The 17,237-nt window shown below is 45.1% G+C and overlaps 1 protein-coding gene across 2 annotated transcripts in view; it reads left to right on the plus strand.

Annotated features, from left to right (window-relative positions):
* The window catches only part of LOC105495594 (nudix hydrolase 19), a 22,129-nt gene extending 5,513 nt beyond the window's left edge, over positions 1 to 16,616 (plus strand). The window contains exons 2-3 of one of the 2 annotated variants that reach the window (XM_011765331.3): positions 12,125 to 12,332; positions 15,339 to 16,616. In XM_011765331.3, the coding sequence (XP_011763633.2) occupies positions 12,125 to 12,332; positions 15,339 to 15,544 (414 nt within the window). In that variant the 3' untranslated portion in view covers positions 15,545 to 16,616. Of the gene's footprint in view, positions 1 to 12,124; positions 12,333 to 12,613; positions 15,051 to 15,338 lie in introns of those variants that run through there. The other variant, XM_071085982.1, reaches the window with a different exon arrangement.
* The last annotated feature ends 621 nt before the right edge of the window (positions 16,617 to 17,237 follow it).

The raw sequence follows: 17,237 nt of genomic DNA on the forward strand, positions 1-17,237 counted from the left end.
AGTGATTGCCTCGGCATGGTGGACATGGGTGAGGGGGCAGCTTGTTTCTCATAGGACAATATTTTTTTAAAAAGTGTCCTTGTAAACCACACTGATAACAGGCCCTACCGGGTGATTGGCCTGCTCCATTTTCTGTCCTCTTTGAACCACCAAGGTTTGTTTTTCTGAGGGCCATGACTAAGGCTGTGGTCTTTCTCTGATCTCGCTTTTCCTTTTGGGCCTGTTCCTCTTGGTCCCTATTATAGAACACTGAGGTCGCCAGGTTTACTAATGCCTCCAGATTTTGTTCAGGGCCCAGGGCTCGCTTTTGGAGCTTTCTCCTGATATCTGTGGCTGATTGGGTAATAAACTTATCTTTTAGGATCAAATGACCGTCAAATGAGTTGAGTGACAGAGGAGTATATTTTCTTAATGCCTCCCCTAGCCGCTCGAGGAAGGCAGAAGGATTTTCTTCCTTTCCCTGTGTTATGGTGGACATCATTGAATAATTCATGGGCTTTTTCCTAATTCTCCTTAGTCCTTCTAGAACACAGGTCAACAGATGTTTATGACTCCAGTCCCCATGATCTGAGTCGAGGTCCCAGTGGGGATCCATACTGGGGTCGGCTTGCTGACTGGTAGGGAATTTATCCCTTTCTTTGGCTGTCATTCTATCGTTTATTTGACTAAGATACCAGGTATCTCCAAACTCTTGGGCTGCAGCTAAAGCCACATTCTTTTCATTAAAGGCCAGGGTTTGATCTAACAATAGCATGACATCTCTCCAAGTGAGATCAAAGGTTTGCCCTGGACCCTGTAGGACATCTATGTACCTATCAGGATCATCCAAAAGCTTCCCAAGGTCTGCCTTGATCTGCTTTAAATCAGAGAGGGAGAAGGGGACATGTACCCGAGTTTGGACCAAGTTCCCCTTCCCCTACAGCTTGAAGGGCACATAACCGATGGCCTGGGGGTTTTTGTGGTCCTTGGGAGATTTCTTTGCTTGTTTCCTTCTGGGCAGAGGGTATTAGAGGAGGCTTATCATTAATAGGAAGGGTAGCTATAGGGAGGATAGGATATGGGCGTAAGCTGAGAGATCCTCCTGTGGGATGTAAATTGCAAGCTTTGCATAGTGGTGTATTCTTCAGTGAAAAGAAAGCCTGGACATAGGGTATTTCACTCCATTTGCCTTCCCTCTTACAGAAAGGTCAAGCTGCAGGATAGTATTGTTATACTTCCCTCAGGTGGCCATTTTTCCCCATCAGAGAGAGAATATTGGAGCCAGGCCATAGTGCAGAAAAAAATGAGGCACCTCTTTTTCAGGGTTTGTGGGTCAAATTGGTACCAATGGCTTAGAATACATTTCAAGGGTGAGCCTGTTGGTGCCTGAGTGTTTCCCATCTGAAAGGCAAAACCACCCAAGATTTTGGTTTGTTTGTTTCTCCCCTGCCCAAGAACCCACAACGGTCCCTGGACCCTGCTGATTGGACTAGTTGCGCTCACCGACGCAGCAGCAGAAACACTAGTTCTCCTCCTAGACCACAAGGAGGACCGAGGAAGGTCGGATTTAGTGGCCCTTACCGACGCATTCTCGAAAACCTGCACCCTTGCCTGTCCTCCTAGACCACAAAGCGAGAAAAATCGGATTTAGTGGCCCTTACCAACGCATTATCAAAAACCTGTTAGAGTCCTAAGCATTCTCCTGTTAGTATTGGGACTTTACCCCTGTCCTATAAAGATATTATGCTCCAAAAACGAAGTGGAGGGCCATACCCTGAGGGAGGGAAGGGATCTCCAGAGTTGGAAGAGTGACGCCTTTTGTCCCCACTTAGAATAGGAAGGATACAATTTCTGAGGCTCCCTATATTCTAGCTTCAGGAATAGCTTTTGTTAGGCCTTTTTGTCTGAGGAGGGATCCTAAAATTCCAGATAGTCACCCCCTACGACGGGGCTTTGGGCAAAAATTATGTCTTTCTGATTGGTGAGCCCGGGTGTCTAAAGAAGGCAACAGAGTCCTGAAGTTTATACTAAAAATCATTCTTAAAGGAGAAACTAGAAAATCACCAGAGACAGGGAGTGGTTTTTAGAAGAGGGACTAGCCTCAGAGAAGAGAGGCAAGAGGAAGTTTGTCTGACAGGCGTTGAGACCCAGGAGGCAAGGGTCAGGAGAGATAGGAGAGATGGGCGAGTCTCGCTTAGGCGACATGACTTTGAGAGTTCCACTCATGACTGCAGGGTCAGCCAACTTGTTGTCGGGACCCCGGAGCTGAATGGCTTTCCTCTCTGTTGACCCTCGGCTCAGCGCAGAAGTACAGGAAAAGTAGAAGTTGGTTCCAGGCAAACCAACCCTCCCAACTCCGAGTTGGGGGTTGTTAGAGAGCGCTTTCCCAGAAAGCCTGACACCTGTGTCTTTAGTCCAGTGGCTGCACTAGTCACTTTTAACTGGCCAACAGGTGCCCGGTATTTAGCCCCCGAATTCTAAGGAAAAATAGGACAGAATAGCAAGTGAACGGGATCCAATGGTACTCACCACTCGGCCATAGGTGATAGTCCCTTTGTGGTTGCCAAAATGTGTCCAGAATTGGTTCCTTCCAGTGGGTTCTTAGTCTCGCTGACTTCAAGAATGAAGCCGCGAACCTTTGCGGTGAGTGTTACAGCTCTTAAAGACGGTGTGTCCGGAGTTTGTTCATTCAGATGTTCAGATACGTCCGGAGTTTCTTCCTTCTAGTGGGTTCATGGTCTCGCTGACTTCAGGAGAGAAGCTGCAGACCTTTGCGGGCAGTGTTACAGCTCATAAAGGTAGTGCAGACCCAAAGAGTGAGCAGCAGCAAGATTTATTGCAAAGAGCAAAAAAAAACAAACCTTCCAGGGCATGGAAGGGGAGCAGAACAGGTTGCCCTTTGCTGGCAGGGGTGGTCACCCTTTTTCCTCCTATTTGGCCCCGCCCTTATCCTGCTGATTGGTCCATTTTACAGAGCACTGATTGGTCCATTTTACAGAGCGCTGATTGGTCCATTTTACAGAGTGCTGATTGGTCCATTTTTGTAGAGTGCTGATTGGTGTGTTTACAAACCTTTAGCTAGACACAGAGCGCTGATTGGTGCATTTTTACAGAGTACAGATTGGTGCATTTACAAACCTTTAGCTAGACACAGAGCACTGATTGGTGCATTTTTACAGAGTGCTGATTGGTGCATTTGCAAACCTTTAGCTAGACACAGCGCTGACTGGTGCGCTTACAAACCATTAGCTAGACACAGAGCACTGATTGGTGCGTTTTTACAGAGTGCTGATTGGTGCTTTTACAAACCTTTAGCTAGACACAGAGCACTGATTGGTGCATTTTTACAGAGTGCCAATTGGTGCATTTACAAACCTTTAGCTAAACAGAAAAGTTCCCCAAGTCTCCACTCAACCCAGGAAGTCCAGCTGGCTTCATTTCTGGGCTCAAGTGATTCTCCAGTCTCAGCTTCCCAGGTAGCTGGGCCCATAGGCACGTGCAACCATGCTTGGCTAATTGTTTTATTGTTTGTAGAGACTAGCTCTTGCTATGTTGCTTAGGCAGGTCTTGAACTCCTGGCCTCAAACGACCATCTGGCTTCAGCGTCCCAAATTCTTGGGGATTATTGGCATAAGCTACTGTGCCTGGCCAGTTTCAATCTTTTAAAATTTATTGACCAATACAGTGACTGACACCTGTAATCTCAGCATTTTGGGAGAACAAGGCCAGAGGACTGATTGAGCTCAAGAACTCAAGACCTGCCTGGACTGTAACATACTAAGACCTCATATCTACCAAAAAAATTAAAAATTAGCTGGGCATGGTGGTACATGCCTGTGGTTCCCATTACTGAGGGAGCTGAGGTGGGTGGGAGGATCACTTGAGCCTGGGAGGTTGAGGCTGTAGTAAGCCATGATCACACCACTGCACTTCAGCCTGGACAACAGAGACCCTGTCTCAAAAAAAAAAATTATTGAGATTTGTTATAAGGCCATGAATATGGTCTGTTTTGGTGAATGTTCCCTTTGCACTTGAGAAAATACATATTCTGCTGTTTGTTGGTATTTTTGTAAAAATGTCAAATTAGGTTGAGTTATTCATAGCATCTTGCAGGTTTTTTGTTTTTTTTTTTTTGAAACGGAGTCTTGCTCTGTCACCCAGGCTGGAGTGCAGTGGCCTGATCTCGGCTCACTGAAACCTCCGCCTCCCGGGTTCAAGTGATTCTCCTGCCTCAGTCTCCTGAGCAGCTGGGATTACAGGTGCCTACCACCATGCCTAGCTAATTTTTGTATTTTTAGTAGAGACAGGGGTTTCACTGGGTTGGTCAGGCTGGTCGCGAACTCCTGACCTCAGGTGATCCACCTGCCTGGGCCTCCCGAAGTGCTAGTATTACAGGCGTGAGCCACTGTGCCTGGCCAGTCTTGCAGGTCTTCTATATCATTTCCTTGTTTCATCAGGTGCTGAGAGAGGAATTCAGAAATCTTCAACTAATAATTGTGGAGTTGTCTTTTTCACCTTTTAGTTCTATCAGATTTGGCTTCATGTATTTTGAAGCTCCCATGGAAGATACTGACTGTATCCACATTTAAGACTTCTAAAAGTTCATGGTTTAACTCTTTAATGATTATGAAATATCCTTCTTTATTCCTGGTTATAATCTTTATTCTGAAATCTGAAATTTACTCTGTTTGATATTAATATAGCCACTCTGACTTTCTTTTGATTCATGTTAGTATATTTTCCATCCTTTTAAGCTATCTATGTCTTTATTATTTAAAGTGTGTTTCTGACTGGATGCAGTGGCTTACACCTATAATCCCAACACTTTGGGAGGCCAAGGAGGGCTGATCACCTGAGTTCAGGAGTTTGAGACCAGCCCAGCAACATAGCGAAACCCTGTCTATACTAAAAATACAAAAATTATCCGGGTGTGCAGGGGTCTGTCCCACAGACCCTGACCCAACGATGGATGAATAACGTGCACTGATACAGATATTCTGCTTTACCATTCTGGCTGAGCATTAGGCCTACTTACAGACTCCCAGGAGAGTGCTGTAAACAGTTGCGACCTCAACCTTGACCAGCCATTTATTCAGTAAAGATTAATTGACAAAGGCTTGAGTCAACACCAACACCACTAGAGGGTAATTGACCTTGTGGCCACCCCAAATAGAAAGCAATTAAGCATCTGTGGTAGATCAAAGGTTAGTCTTAGGACCACATGAGTAAACAAGCTAGTTAGATAAACTCCCCACATTCCTTTGTATCTACTTAATTAATTTTTTTGAGACAGAGTTTCGCTCTGCTGCCCAGGCTGGAGTGCAGTGGCACAATCTTGGCTCACTGTAAGCTCCGTCTCCCAGGTTCACACCATTCTTCTGCCTCAGCCTCCGGAGTAGCTGGGACTACAGGCGCCTGCCACCACGCCTGGCTAATTTGTGTGTGTGTGTGTGTGTATTTTTAGTAGAGATGGGGTTTCACCATGTTAGCCAGGATGCTCTCGATCTCCTGACCTCGTGATCCACCCGCCTTGGCTTCCCAAAGTGTTGGAATTACAGGCGTGAGCCACCACACCTGGCCTACTTTAATTTATTTAACTAACGGTAAATGGACTAGGCTGCCTTCAGCCAGATCTGTTACTGAAGTTATGCAAACTCTCAGGCCTTCCAGGAGGGTTTCTGGCTAGTATAACTAAATTTTTTCCCACCAGCCTGACTGAACCCTCATACAGGTAGAGATAGGAGAATTGCTTGAACTCAGGAGGCAGAGGTAGCCGTGGGCCAAGATCATGCCACTGCACTCCAGCCTGGGTGACAGAGTGAGACTCCATCTCTGAAAAAAGAGAAAAAAGTATGTTTCTTGTAGGCAGCATGTAGTCTTGTTTTTTATCTGATATAAAAACTTCTGCTTTTTAGTTGGAGTGTTTATTTATATTTGTTATTGTCAACAAGGTTAGATTCAAATCTACCATCTTACTACTCATTTTTTCCCCATCTATTTGTACTGTTTTTCTTATGACCATTTTATTTCCATTATTAACTTACTATGTCTCTTTGTAGTTGCTCTAAAATTTGCAATATACATTTTTCATTTCATTTATAGAGTTAGAACCTTGCAATAGTATACTTGTTTTTTCTCTCCTATCCTTTATGCTATTGTTGTCATACATTTGACTTTTATTATAAACTCTACAATACACTCTGATTATTTTTGCTTTAGACCATCAATCTTTTTTTTTTTTTTTTTTTTTTTTTTTTTAAGACAGGGTTCACTCTTTTCACCCAGGCTGGAATGCAATGGCATGATCTTGGCTCACTGCACCCTTCACCTCCCGGGTTCAAGCTATTCTCCTGCTTCAGCCTCCCTTGTAGCTGGGATTACAGGCATATGCCACCACGCCCAGCTAATTTTGTATTTTTAGTAGAAACGGGGTTTCTCCATGTTGGTCAGGCTGGTCTCGAACTCCCGACCTCAGGTCATCCGCCCACCTCGGCCTCTCAAAGTACTGAGATTACAGGCATCAGCCACCCTGCCTAGCCTAGACCATAGTCTTAATGAGAAAAAATGTCTTATGTTTACCTGCATATTTACCTTTGTTTTTTGAGACAGAGTTTCGTTCTTATTCCCCAGGCAGCAGTGCAATGGTGCCATCTCGGCTCACCACAACCTCTGCCTCCTGGGTTCAAGTGATTCTCCTGCCTCAGCCTCCCAAGTATCTGGGATTACAAGCATGCGCCCACCATGACTGGCTAATTTGTGTTTTTAGTAGAGATGGGATTTCTCCATGTTGGTCAGGCTGGTCTTGAACTCCTGACCTCAGGTGATCCACCTGCCTCAGCCTCCCAAAATGCTGGGATCGCAGGCGTGGGCCACTGTGCCCAGCCTATTTTTTTTTTTTTTTTTTTTTTTGAGACAGAGTCTTACTGTGTCACCCAGGCTGGAGTGCAGTGGCACAATCTTGGCTCACCACAACCTCCGCCTCTCTGGTTCAAGCGATTCTCCTGCCTCAGCCCCCTGAGTAGCTGGGATTACATGCACCCACCACCATACCCAGCTACTTTTTGCATTTTTAGTAGAGACGAGGATTCACCATGTTGGCCAGGCTGGTCTCAAACTCCTGACCTCAGGTGATCCACCCAGCTGGGCCTCCCAAAGTGCTGAGATCACAGGCGTGAGCCACCATGCCCAGCCACATATTTACTATTTTTAGCACTCTTTATTCCTTTGTGTAGCTCTAAATCTATCTCTGGTATCCTTCTGCCTAAAGAAGTTTCTCTAATATTTCTTGTAGCATAGATCCTATGACAATGAGTCCTCTAACTTTTGCTTGCTTGAAAATAACTATTTTGCCTTTGTTTTTGAAAGATACTTTGGCTAGGTATAAAATTCTAGGTTGATAGGTTTTTTTCTTTATGTACCTAAAAATATTGCTCCCTTGTTTGCTAGTTTGCATAAATTTCTTATGAGAGGTCTGTTACCACTCTTGCAGGTAATTGTTTTTTTTTTTGAGACAGTTTTGCTCTGCCGCCCAGGCTGGAGTGCAATGGTGCGATCTTGGCTCACTGCAACCTCCGCCTCCCAGATTCAAGCAATTCTTCTGCCTCAGCCTCCTGAATAGCTGGGATTACAGGCATGTGCCACCACGCCCAGCTAATTTTTGTATTTTTAGTAGAGATGGGGTTTCACAATGTTGATCAGGCTGGTCTCGAACTCCTGATCTCATGATCCGCCTGCCTCAGCCTCCCAAAGTACTGGAATTACAGGCGTGAGCCACCATGCCTAGTCTCTTGCAGGTAATATTTTTTATTTCTTTCATCATGTTGATGTTTTCCTTTGTATCTTTAAACCAGTGGAACATACTTACAGCATTGTTTTTAATGCCCTTTTCTGCTAACTTAATCATTGCTATAATTTCTGGATCTGTTTTTGTTGACTTATTTTTTTTCTAGTTTTGGATAATGTTTTCTCGCTTCATCATGTCTTGCAGTTTTTATTGAATGTTGGATATTGTGACTTTATGTTGTTGAGTGCTGGATCTTGTCGTATTCCTTTAAAGAGCACTGGACTTTGGGCCAGGCATGGTGGTTCACGCCTGTAATCCCAGCACTTTGGGAGGCCGAGGCGGGTGGATCACCTGAGGTCAGGAGTTCTAGACCAGCCTGGCCAACATAGTGAAACCCCGTCTCAAGTAAAAATACAAAAATTAGCTGGGTGTGGTGGCAGGTGCCTGTAATCCCAGCTACTTGGGGGGCCAAGGCAGAAGAATTGCTTGAACCTGGGAGGCAGAGGTTGCAGTGAGCTGAGATCGTGCCATTGCACTCCAGCCTGGGGGACAAGAGCAAGACTTCGTCAAAAAAAATATATATATATTGGACCTTGGCTGGTCTAGGAAAAAAAAAGAGAGAGAGTATTGGACATTTCTTTTTTTTTTTTTTTTTTTGAGACGGAGTCTCGCTCTGCTGCCCAGGCTGGAGTGCAGTGGCCGGATCTCAGCTCACTGCAAGCTCCGCCTCCCGGGTTCAAGCCATTCTCCTGCCTCAGCCTCCCGAGTAGCTGGGATTACAGGCGCCCGCCACCTCGCCCGGCTAGTTTTTTTTTGTATTTTTTAGTAGAGACGGGGTTTCACCGTGTCAGCCAGGATGGTCTCGATCTCCTGACCTCGTGATCTGCCCGTCTCGGCCTCCCAAAGTGCTGGGATTACAGGCTTGAGCCACCGCGCCCGGCCTCGAGTATTGGACATTTCTTAGCAAGCAGTTAAGTGATTGCAAATTACCTTAATTGTCTTGAGGTTTAATTTTAACTGATTTTAAATGATGTTAGCATGGGACTATAGTAGCTTTTATTCTAGAGCTAATATAGCTGCACTGTTTTTTTTTTTTTGAGACATATTCTCACTCTGCCACCCAGGCTGGAATGCAGTGGCGTGATCTTGGCTCACTGCAACCTCCACCTCCCTGGTTCAAGTGATTCTTGTGCCTCAACCTCCCAAGTAATTGGGATTGCAGGCACGTGCCACCACGCCTGGCTAATTTTTATATTTTTAGTAGAGTCGGGGTTTCACCATGTTGGCCAGGCTGGTCTTGAACTCCGGACCTCAGGTGATCCGCCCACCTCTGCCTCCCAAAGTGCTGGGATTACAGGCGTGAGTCACTGCACCTGGCCATTAGCTGCACTTCTAAATGTGTGACCCTTATAAGGTCTACTTGAGTGCTGCTTATGTTCAACATGATCGCTCCACTGTGATTGGAAGGAATTCCAATAATCCTTGGCCCCAGGTGAGCTCTGGGAGTTTAATCTTAAAGCTCTCAGGTAATTGTTCTTTCTTCAGAAATCATTCTCTCCTTGTGTATACAGTGGTCAGTAAAGTAAAATACTAATCATAGGAAAAAAAAAAAAGAGGCATCATTCTTTCCTGGTCTCACGTGGTTTCACCTTATGCATACATGGATAAGTGTTGAGTGAAGATTCAAGTGCACCCTACACAGATTTCTAGAGCTCTACTCTGGAGGTCTTTCCTCTCAGGTACAGCTTTACCCTTGGTTTCTCTTTCCATGGTTTGAGTTACCCTCAATCAACCAAGGTCTGAAAATATTAAGATATTTGGAGACAGAGAAAGACCACATTCACTAACTTTTATTACAGGAATTGCTTTCATTGTTCTAGTTTATTATAAGTTATTGTTGGCTGAGTACGGTGGATCATACCTGTATTCCCAACCCCTTGGGGGACCAAGACGGGCAGATCACCTGAGGTCGGGAGTTCGAGACCAGCCTGACCAACAGGAAGAAACCCCATCTCTACTAAAAATACAAAATTAGCTGAGCGTGGTAGTACATGCCTGTCATCCCAGCTACTCGGGAGGCTGAGACAGGAGAATCGCTTGAACCCGGGAGGCGGAGTTTGCCGTGAGCAGAGATCGTGCCATTGCGCTCCAGCCTGGGTAACAAAAGCGAGACTCCATCTCAAAATAATAATAATAAGTTATTGTTAATGTCTTACTGGGCCTAATTCATCAATTAAACTTTATCATAGGTGTGTATGTGTAGGAAGAGCATAGTTTGTATAAGGCTTAGCACTTCCTTAATTTCATGCATCCCCTAGGGATCTGGGAAAGTATCCCTCTTGCATAAGCGGAGACGACTGTATGCTGCTTCCCAAATTCTGCTGTGTGGACTTCCCAAAATCCAAGCTGTGTCTCAAGTCAGTGAAAATCCCAGGCTCTGATTAGTCTCTTGTTCCCTGGGTCACAGCCCGGGAATTCCCTTTAAGCAGTAACCCTGGCCATGGTAGGACTCACCTCCCGTTGTAGCCTCCCAGGTGGCTGGGATTACAGGCGTGAGCCACTGCACTCAGCAGGAAAGCATTGCATTTTGTACACTGCTTTACTAGTAAGAAGTAATCAGTTAAGTGATAAGGTATTGTAACCTGTGGTCTGGACTCACCTGAACAGGTTGGATCAAGTGGGTGGATGCCTGCCATTTAACCCTTTGTCTTCATTGTTATCACTGAACTCATACGGTTGCCTTGGAAATCACATAGAGAGATTGGGTGGTCCTTTGAGGCCCAGAGCTCTGTTTTTTAAATGCCGTTTTGGCCAACTGCAGAATGATTAGCGGACTCACTGAATTCATAGATTGCTGGACGCCATAGCAGGGCCCTGGGAATGTGAAGGCTTCACAGGCTTCGCCGTCAACGTTTAAGCATGTACGAGCTTGCAAACCTTTGACTTACAGCCATCTGAAGCAGAAAGCAATTCCAAATCCTTTGGGGGTAAGAATCAGTTTATCCTAGGTGTATAAGTGGATATTTAGTAAACCAACTAAAGAACAACCGTATGGCTGGGCACGGTGGCTCGCACCTGTAATCCCAGCACTTTGGGAGGCTGAGGTGAGTGGATCACAAAGTCAGGATTTCAAGACCAGCCTGGACAAGATGGTGAAATGCCATCTCTACTAAAGATACAAACATGAGCCAGGATGGTGGCGGGTGCCTGTAGTCTCAGCTACTCGGGAGGCTCAGGCAGAGAATTGCTTGAACCCGGGAAGTAGAGGTTGCAGTGAGCCGAGATTGCGCTACTGCACTCCAGCCTGGGCGACAGAGCGAGACTCGGTCAAAAAAAAAACATCAGACCTGTAATCCTAGCACTTTGGGAGGCCGAGGTGGGTGGATCATGAGGTCAGGAGATCAAGACCATCCTGGCTAACACGGTGAAACCCTGTCTCTACTGAAAATACAAAAAATTAGCCGGGCGTGGTGGCGGGTGCCTGTAGTCCCAGCTACTCGGGAGGCTGAGGCAGGAGAATGGCATGAACCGAGGAGGTGGAGCTTGCAGTGAGCCGAGATCATCGCACCACTGCACTGTAGCCTGGGTGACAGAGTGAGACTCCGTCTCAAAAAAAAAAAAAAAACCTTTGAGGTTATTCCGTATCCATTGAATCAGCTCCTTTTATCTCAATGTCTATGGAAAGAAGGCTCAGGAAGGACAGCAGGTTGTAGAATGAAGCCACTGAAGTTTACTGGGCAAACACTGCCTGGCTGAAACCCTACCAAGTTACTACTCTCTCGACTGTAGGCTGAGTCATGCCGGGTGACTTCCTGAAAGCTGCTGTTGCTCCTGAAGCTTCACCACTGTTGTACCATGTGGCACACATCACCACATCACAAAGCATTTTGGTTGCTCAAGTCCCCATACGGCCTAGGAGAGCTTTGTGGTGTTCATCATTATATCCTCAGGATCTAGCCAAGTACCCATTTCCTGGAGGAATGAACAGGCACCAAATTCTCAATCTACTGTGATGAGTTTACCCTTTGGAGTCTTTCTTCTTTCAGCAGGGACCAGAACCACCTTACCCTCTCTGCATCTCCCACCTCTTAGGCTGAACAGCTCTCCCAGGTCAAGCCTCGGCGGTCTGCCCTGGTTTATTTACTAGTTCTGAGGATCAGTGTCCCAGTAAGCAACCTCTTAAGAGGATCAACCCAGCTTTCTTCACTGAATCTTTTCATGTTGTCTTGGAGGGATCTCACAGCGTGCATTAATGAATTCATTTTACACATTCAATTCTACCTTAGGTACAGATGTGACTATCTCAAGTCTCACATTATCTATGGCGTAAACCTTAGGAAACCCTGCTTTTGTCTTTCACAGTGGTCATCTCCATTGGAGACAACTGAAAGTTTCTTATCAAAAGAAATTTGGTTGGCACCCCCACAGTTCTACGAAGTGAGAAGACTTGCAAACTTTGCCTCTTTCTCTGACTTGCACAAATTTTGTTTGGGTCGTGCATTAGAAGGACTGGAAAGGTGGCTGCCTATCATCTTGTTAACTGCTGATGGGATGGTCCATCTTTTACCAGGTAAGCCAGTGAAGCATCAGTGCTTTGGTTAGTATTCACATTCAGTGCCCTGGGCTGCATGGCAGTATTGCCCAACATAGAGACAGGAATTACAGTCTGTGTTTTGTAGTCTACAGGTATTAGCTAAGTAAGATCAAAGCCTATAAAATATCCATATTATTATAACCAGAAATTCTGTGTAATATCATATACATACACATACATTTATATTAATATATTTCCTAGACATTGACAAAGGTCTTTCTCATGTCATTTCTCACTTTTTCTTTTTTTTGAAACAGAGTCTCCCTCTGTCACCCAGACTGGAGTGCAGTGGCACGATCTTGACTCACTGCAACCTCTGCCTCCCAGGTTCAAGCGATTCTCTGCCTCAGCCTCCCGAGTAGCTGGGATTACAGGTGCCCGCCACCAAGCCCAGCTAATTTTTGTATTTTTTTTTTTTAGTAGAGATGGGGTTTCACCATCTTGGCCAGGCTGGTCTTGAACTCCTGACCTTGTGATCCACCCACCTTGGCCTCCCAAAGTGCTGGGATTATAGTCATGAGCCACCGCGCCTGGCCGATTTCTCAGGTTTTTGCATTTTAAGTTTGAATTACAAGAACTCTTAAGTTGTCATCTAATTTGAATTAGGGAGCTTTTTTTGTTTTGTTTTTTGTTTTTTTCGAGACAGTTTTGCTCTTGTCACCCAGGCTGGAGTGCAATCTGGGCTCACTGCAACCTTTGCTTCCTGGTTTCAAGCAATACTCCTGCCTCAGCCTCCTGAGTAGCTGGAATTACAGGCGTGTGCCACCACGCCTGGCCAATTTTTTTGTATTATTAATAGAGACAGGGTTTCACCATGTTGGCCAGGCTGGTCTTGAACTCCTTACCTCAGGTGATCCACCTGCTTCAACCTCCCTAAATTCTGGGATTATAGGCTTGAACACTGCACCCAGCCAAGTTTGTTTTTTTTCAATTGAATGTAATTTCAATTGAAACTTTGAATTATGAAATTATGAATAAAATAAAAATGTTAACTCTATCTCAACTGAAAATATACAAAAAAAAACAAATCAGCCAGGTGTGGTTGCACACGCCTGTAATCCCAGCTCCTCAGGAGGCTGAGGCAGGAGAATTGCTTATACCCATGAGATGGAGGTTGCAGTGAGCCAAGATTGTGCCACTGCACTCCAACCTGGGCAACAGAGCAAGACTCTCTGTCAAAAAAGAATAAAAAAATGGCTAGGCGTGGTGGCTCATGCCTGTAATCTCAGCACTTTAGGAGGCCAAAGCAGGTGGATCACCTGAGGTCGGGAGCTCGAGACCAGCCTGACCAACACAGAGAAACCCCGTTTCTACTAATAATACAAAATTAGCAGGACGTGGTGGCACATGCCTGTAATCCCAGCTACTTGGGAGGCTGAGGCAGGAGAATCGCTTGAACCCGGGAGGTGGAGGTGGCAGTGAGGTGAGATTGCGCCATTGCACTCCAGCCTGGGCAACAAGAGCGAAACTGTGTCTCAAAAAAAAAGATTTGTTACTTAACCTACAGGGGGGAAATTTAGCAGTTTTTTTGTTTGTTTGTTTGTTTGAGACAGAGTCTCACTCTGTTGCCCAGACTGGAGTGCAGTCGCCCAGGCTGGAGTGCAGTGGCGTGATCTCGGCTCACTGCAAGCTCCGCCTCCCAGGTTCACACCATTCTCCTGCCTCCGCCTCCCGAGTAAATGGGACTACAGGTGCCCGCCGCCACGCCCAGCTAATTTTTTGTATTTTTTAGTAGAGACAGGGTTTCACTGTGTTAGCCAGGATGGTCTTGATCTCCTGACCTCATGATCCACCTGCCTCGGCCTCCCAAAGCGCTAGGATTACAGGCGTGAGCCACCGCATCTGACCAGTTTAGCAGTTTTGATGTAATTTTTCTAAATTAACCCAAAGATGTTAAGAACAGCCCACTTTGAAACACCAAACGTATATGGATATCAAGGCCAATCTTAGTATTGAATAGAATAAAGAGAGTCATAAACTAGTAAAACAATTACAGTTCACAGTGGAAACATACCAGTCATAGATGTTTATGAGCCCAAAGAAAACTCTTGACTGGGGCGTTGTGAGGGGATATTAAAAACACAAGAAAGAGGACAGGTGCAGTAGTTCAGGCCTGTAATCCCAGCACGTTGGGAGGCTGAGGTGGGTGAATCATTTGAGATCAGGAATTTGAGACCAGCCTGGTAAATACGGCGAAACCTGTCTCTACTAACAATACAAAGGATTAGCCAGGCATGGTGGCAGGCACCTGGAATCCCAGCTACTTGGGAGGCCGAGGCATGAGAATAGCTTGAGCCCTGGAGGTGGAGCCGAGATCGCGCCACTGCATGCTAGCCTGGGCAACAGAGTGAGACTCCATCTCAAAAAAAAAAACAAAAAAAGACCAAAAAAACACAATAAAGAAATTGAGGTAAGCTCATAGAATTAGATTAGTTAACAATTATCTCAGTTCAAACATATTAAACAGATCAAAATAAATAATGATTTAACAACTATCTCAGTTCCAGACATATTAAATAGATCAAAATAAATACTGATTTGTATGTCCCTAATATATTGGAGTGATTTATAAAATAATACTCGATGGAATTAAATTTTTATCCCTTCTGCCATGGTGAAAAATAATATTGTATTTAAAAATAAAATCAAAGGCCGGGCGCGGTGGCTCAAGCCTGTAATCCCAGCACTTTGGGAGGCCGAGACGGGCGGATCACGAGGTCAGGAGATCGAGACCACCCTGAGTAACACAGTGAAACCCCGTCTCTACTAAAAATACAAAAACTTAGCCGGGCGAGGTGGCAGGCGCCTGTAGTCCCAGCTACTCGGGAGGCTGAGGCAGGAGAATGGCGTGAACCCGGGAGGCGGAGCTTGCAGTGAGCTGAGATCCGGCCACTGCACTCCAGCCTGGGTGACAGAGCGAGACTCCGTCTCAAAAAAAATAAAAAATAAAAAAAAATAAAATCAAATTTTATCCTTTTTCAGGTGATGAGCTATATTTAGAAGATTCAGACTTTTTGGAAAATCTTATGTCTACTGAAAAAAAGACTGAGGAAATCATGAAGGAAGGCAAGCAATTTCACCGGATAGTGATACACAATCGCCACCTTTATGATATCCATGTGACTGTTCAGTCAAAGCATAAGCACGTTTATCCTAAGAACTCTGTAGTAAGTAAGAGCCATTTGTAGGGTGCTCAAGCTTGTTGGTAAAATGGCCTACTTGAAGTCCTCATGAATAATGAGGGTTGAATTTCATTTGCTTGAAACTTAAGAAAGTTTGTGCCTATAAAAGTTACTGCAATTCAGTATTTCTTTTTTCTTTTCTTTTTTTTTTTTTTCTGAGACAGAGTCTTGCTCTGTCACCCAGGCTGGAGTGCAGTGGCATAATCTCGGCTCACTGCAAGCTCTGCCTCACGGATTCATGCCATTCTCCTGCCTTAGCCTCCCGAGTAGCTGGGACTACAGATGCCCACCACCATGCCTGGCTAATTTTTTTGTATTTTTAGTAGAGATGGGGTTTCACCGTGTTAGCTAGGATGGTCTTGATCTCCTGACCTCGTGATCTGCCCACCTTGGCCTCTCAAAGTGCTGGGATTACAGGCGTGAGCCACCACACCCAGATTTTTTTTTTTTTTTTTTTTTTGAGACAGAGTCTTACTCTTGCCCAGAACCCAGGCTGGAGTACGGTGGCCCAATCTTGGCTCACTGCAACCTCTGCCTCCCAGGTTCCAGCGATTCTCATGCCTTAGCCTCCTGAGTAGTTGGGACTACAGGCGTGCGCCACCATGTCCCACTAAATTTTGTATTTTTAGTAGAAACAGGGTTTCACCATGTTGGCCAGGCTGGTCTCGAACTCCTGACCTCAGGTGATCTGCCCACCTCGGCCTCACAAAGTGCTGAGATTACAGGCATGAGCCGCCACACCTGGCCTAGTTAGTATTTTAAAGAAACATAAAGCCATAACAAAAACCATCATTGTTTGTTTCCACAGTGCTCATGAATGTAAAGAGGTTAGAAATGTAGTATTTGATTAATGATGTTTATTTTTACTGTATTTAATATGAGTAATTTTTCATCATCTTTAAAGAGGAAGAATGTTTATTGATTAAAGGTGAGAAATGATAGTTAAGACACCAATTCCATGGCCAGATCTTTGACTGTATCATGCATTGTACAACTGATTTCATATTTTATGAAATGCCTTAGTTGTCCTACTATAACATAAAGACAATGATGAATAAAGTTTATATGTATGATTTAATCCAGATTAGAGAACTATATCTAGCTCTGCGGTCCTCAACCTGGGCCCTTTTGCCCTAGGGAACATTTGGCTCTGTCTGGAAACATTTTTGGTTGTTGAAACTGTGGGCAGAGTGGGTGGGGTGGGGGAGTATGCTACTACCATCTAGTGGGGAGAGGCCAGGAATGCAATTGAACAACCTGCAATGCGCAGTCTCACCACCCTCAACAAAGAATTACCTGACCAAGGGTGAGATACCCAATCTAAAGTAAAATCTTTTTTTTTTCAATAAGTGGTTCCAATATGTAAATTTTGAGAACCACAAATACTATTATTTTGTCTGCCTTTTGGATCTACAAAAATGGGAAATTATGTTCAATTGAAAAAAAAAAAGTTGGCTGCATGCGGTGGCTCATGCCTATAATCCCAGCATTTTGGGAGGCTGAGGTGGGTGGATCACCTGAGGTCAGGAGTTCAAGACCAGCCTGGTCAACATGGTGAAACCCCGTCTCCTAACAATACAAAAAACTAGCCAGGCATGGTGGCACATGCCTGTAATTCCAGCTACTTGGGAGGCTGAGGCAGGAGAATCGCTTGAACCCGGGAGGCGGAGGTTGCAGTGAGCCCAGATTGTACTCCAGT

Source organism: Macaca nemestrina, chromosome 20, assembly GCF_043159975.1.
Source record: "Macaca nemestrina isolate mMacNem1 chromosome 20, mMacNem.hap1, whole genome shotgun sequence".
Taxonomy (NCBI): Eukaryota; Metazoa; Chordata; class Mammalia; order Primates; family Cercopithecidae; genus Macaca; species Macaca nemestrina.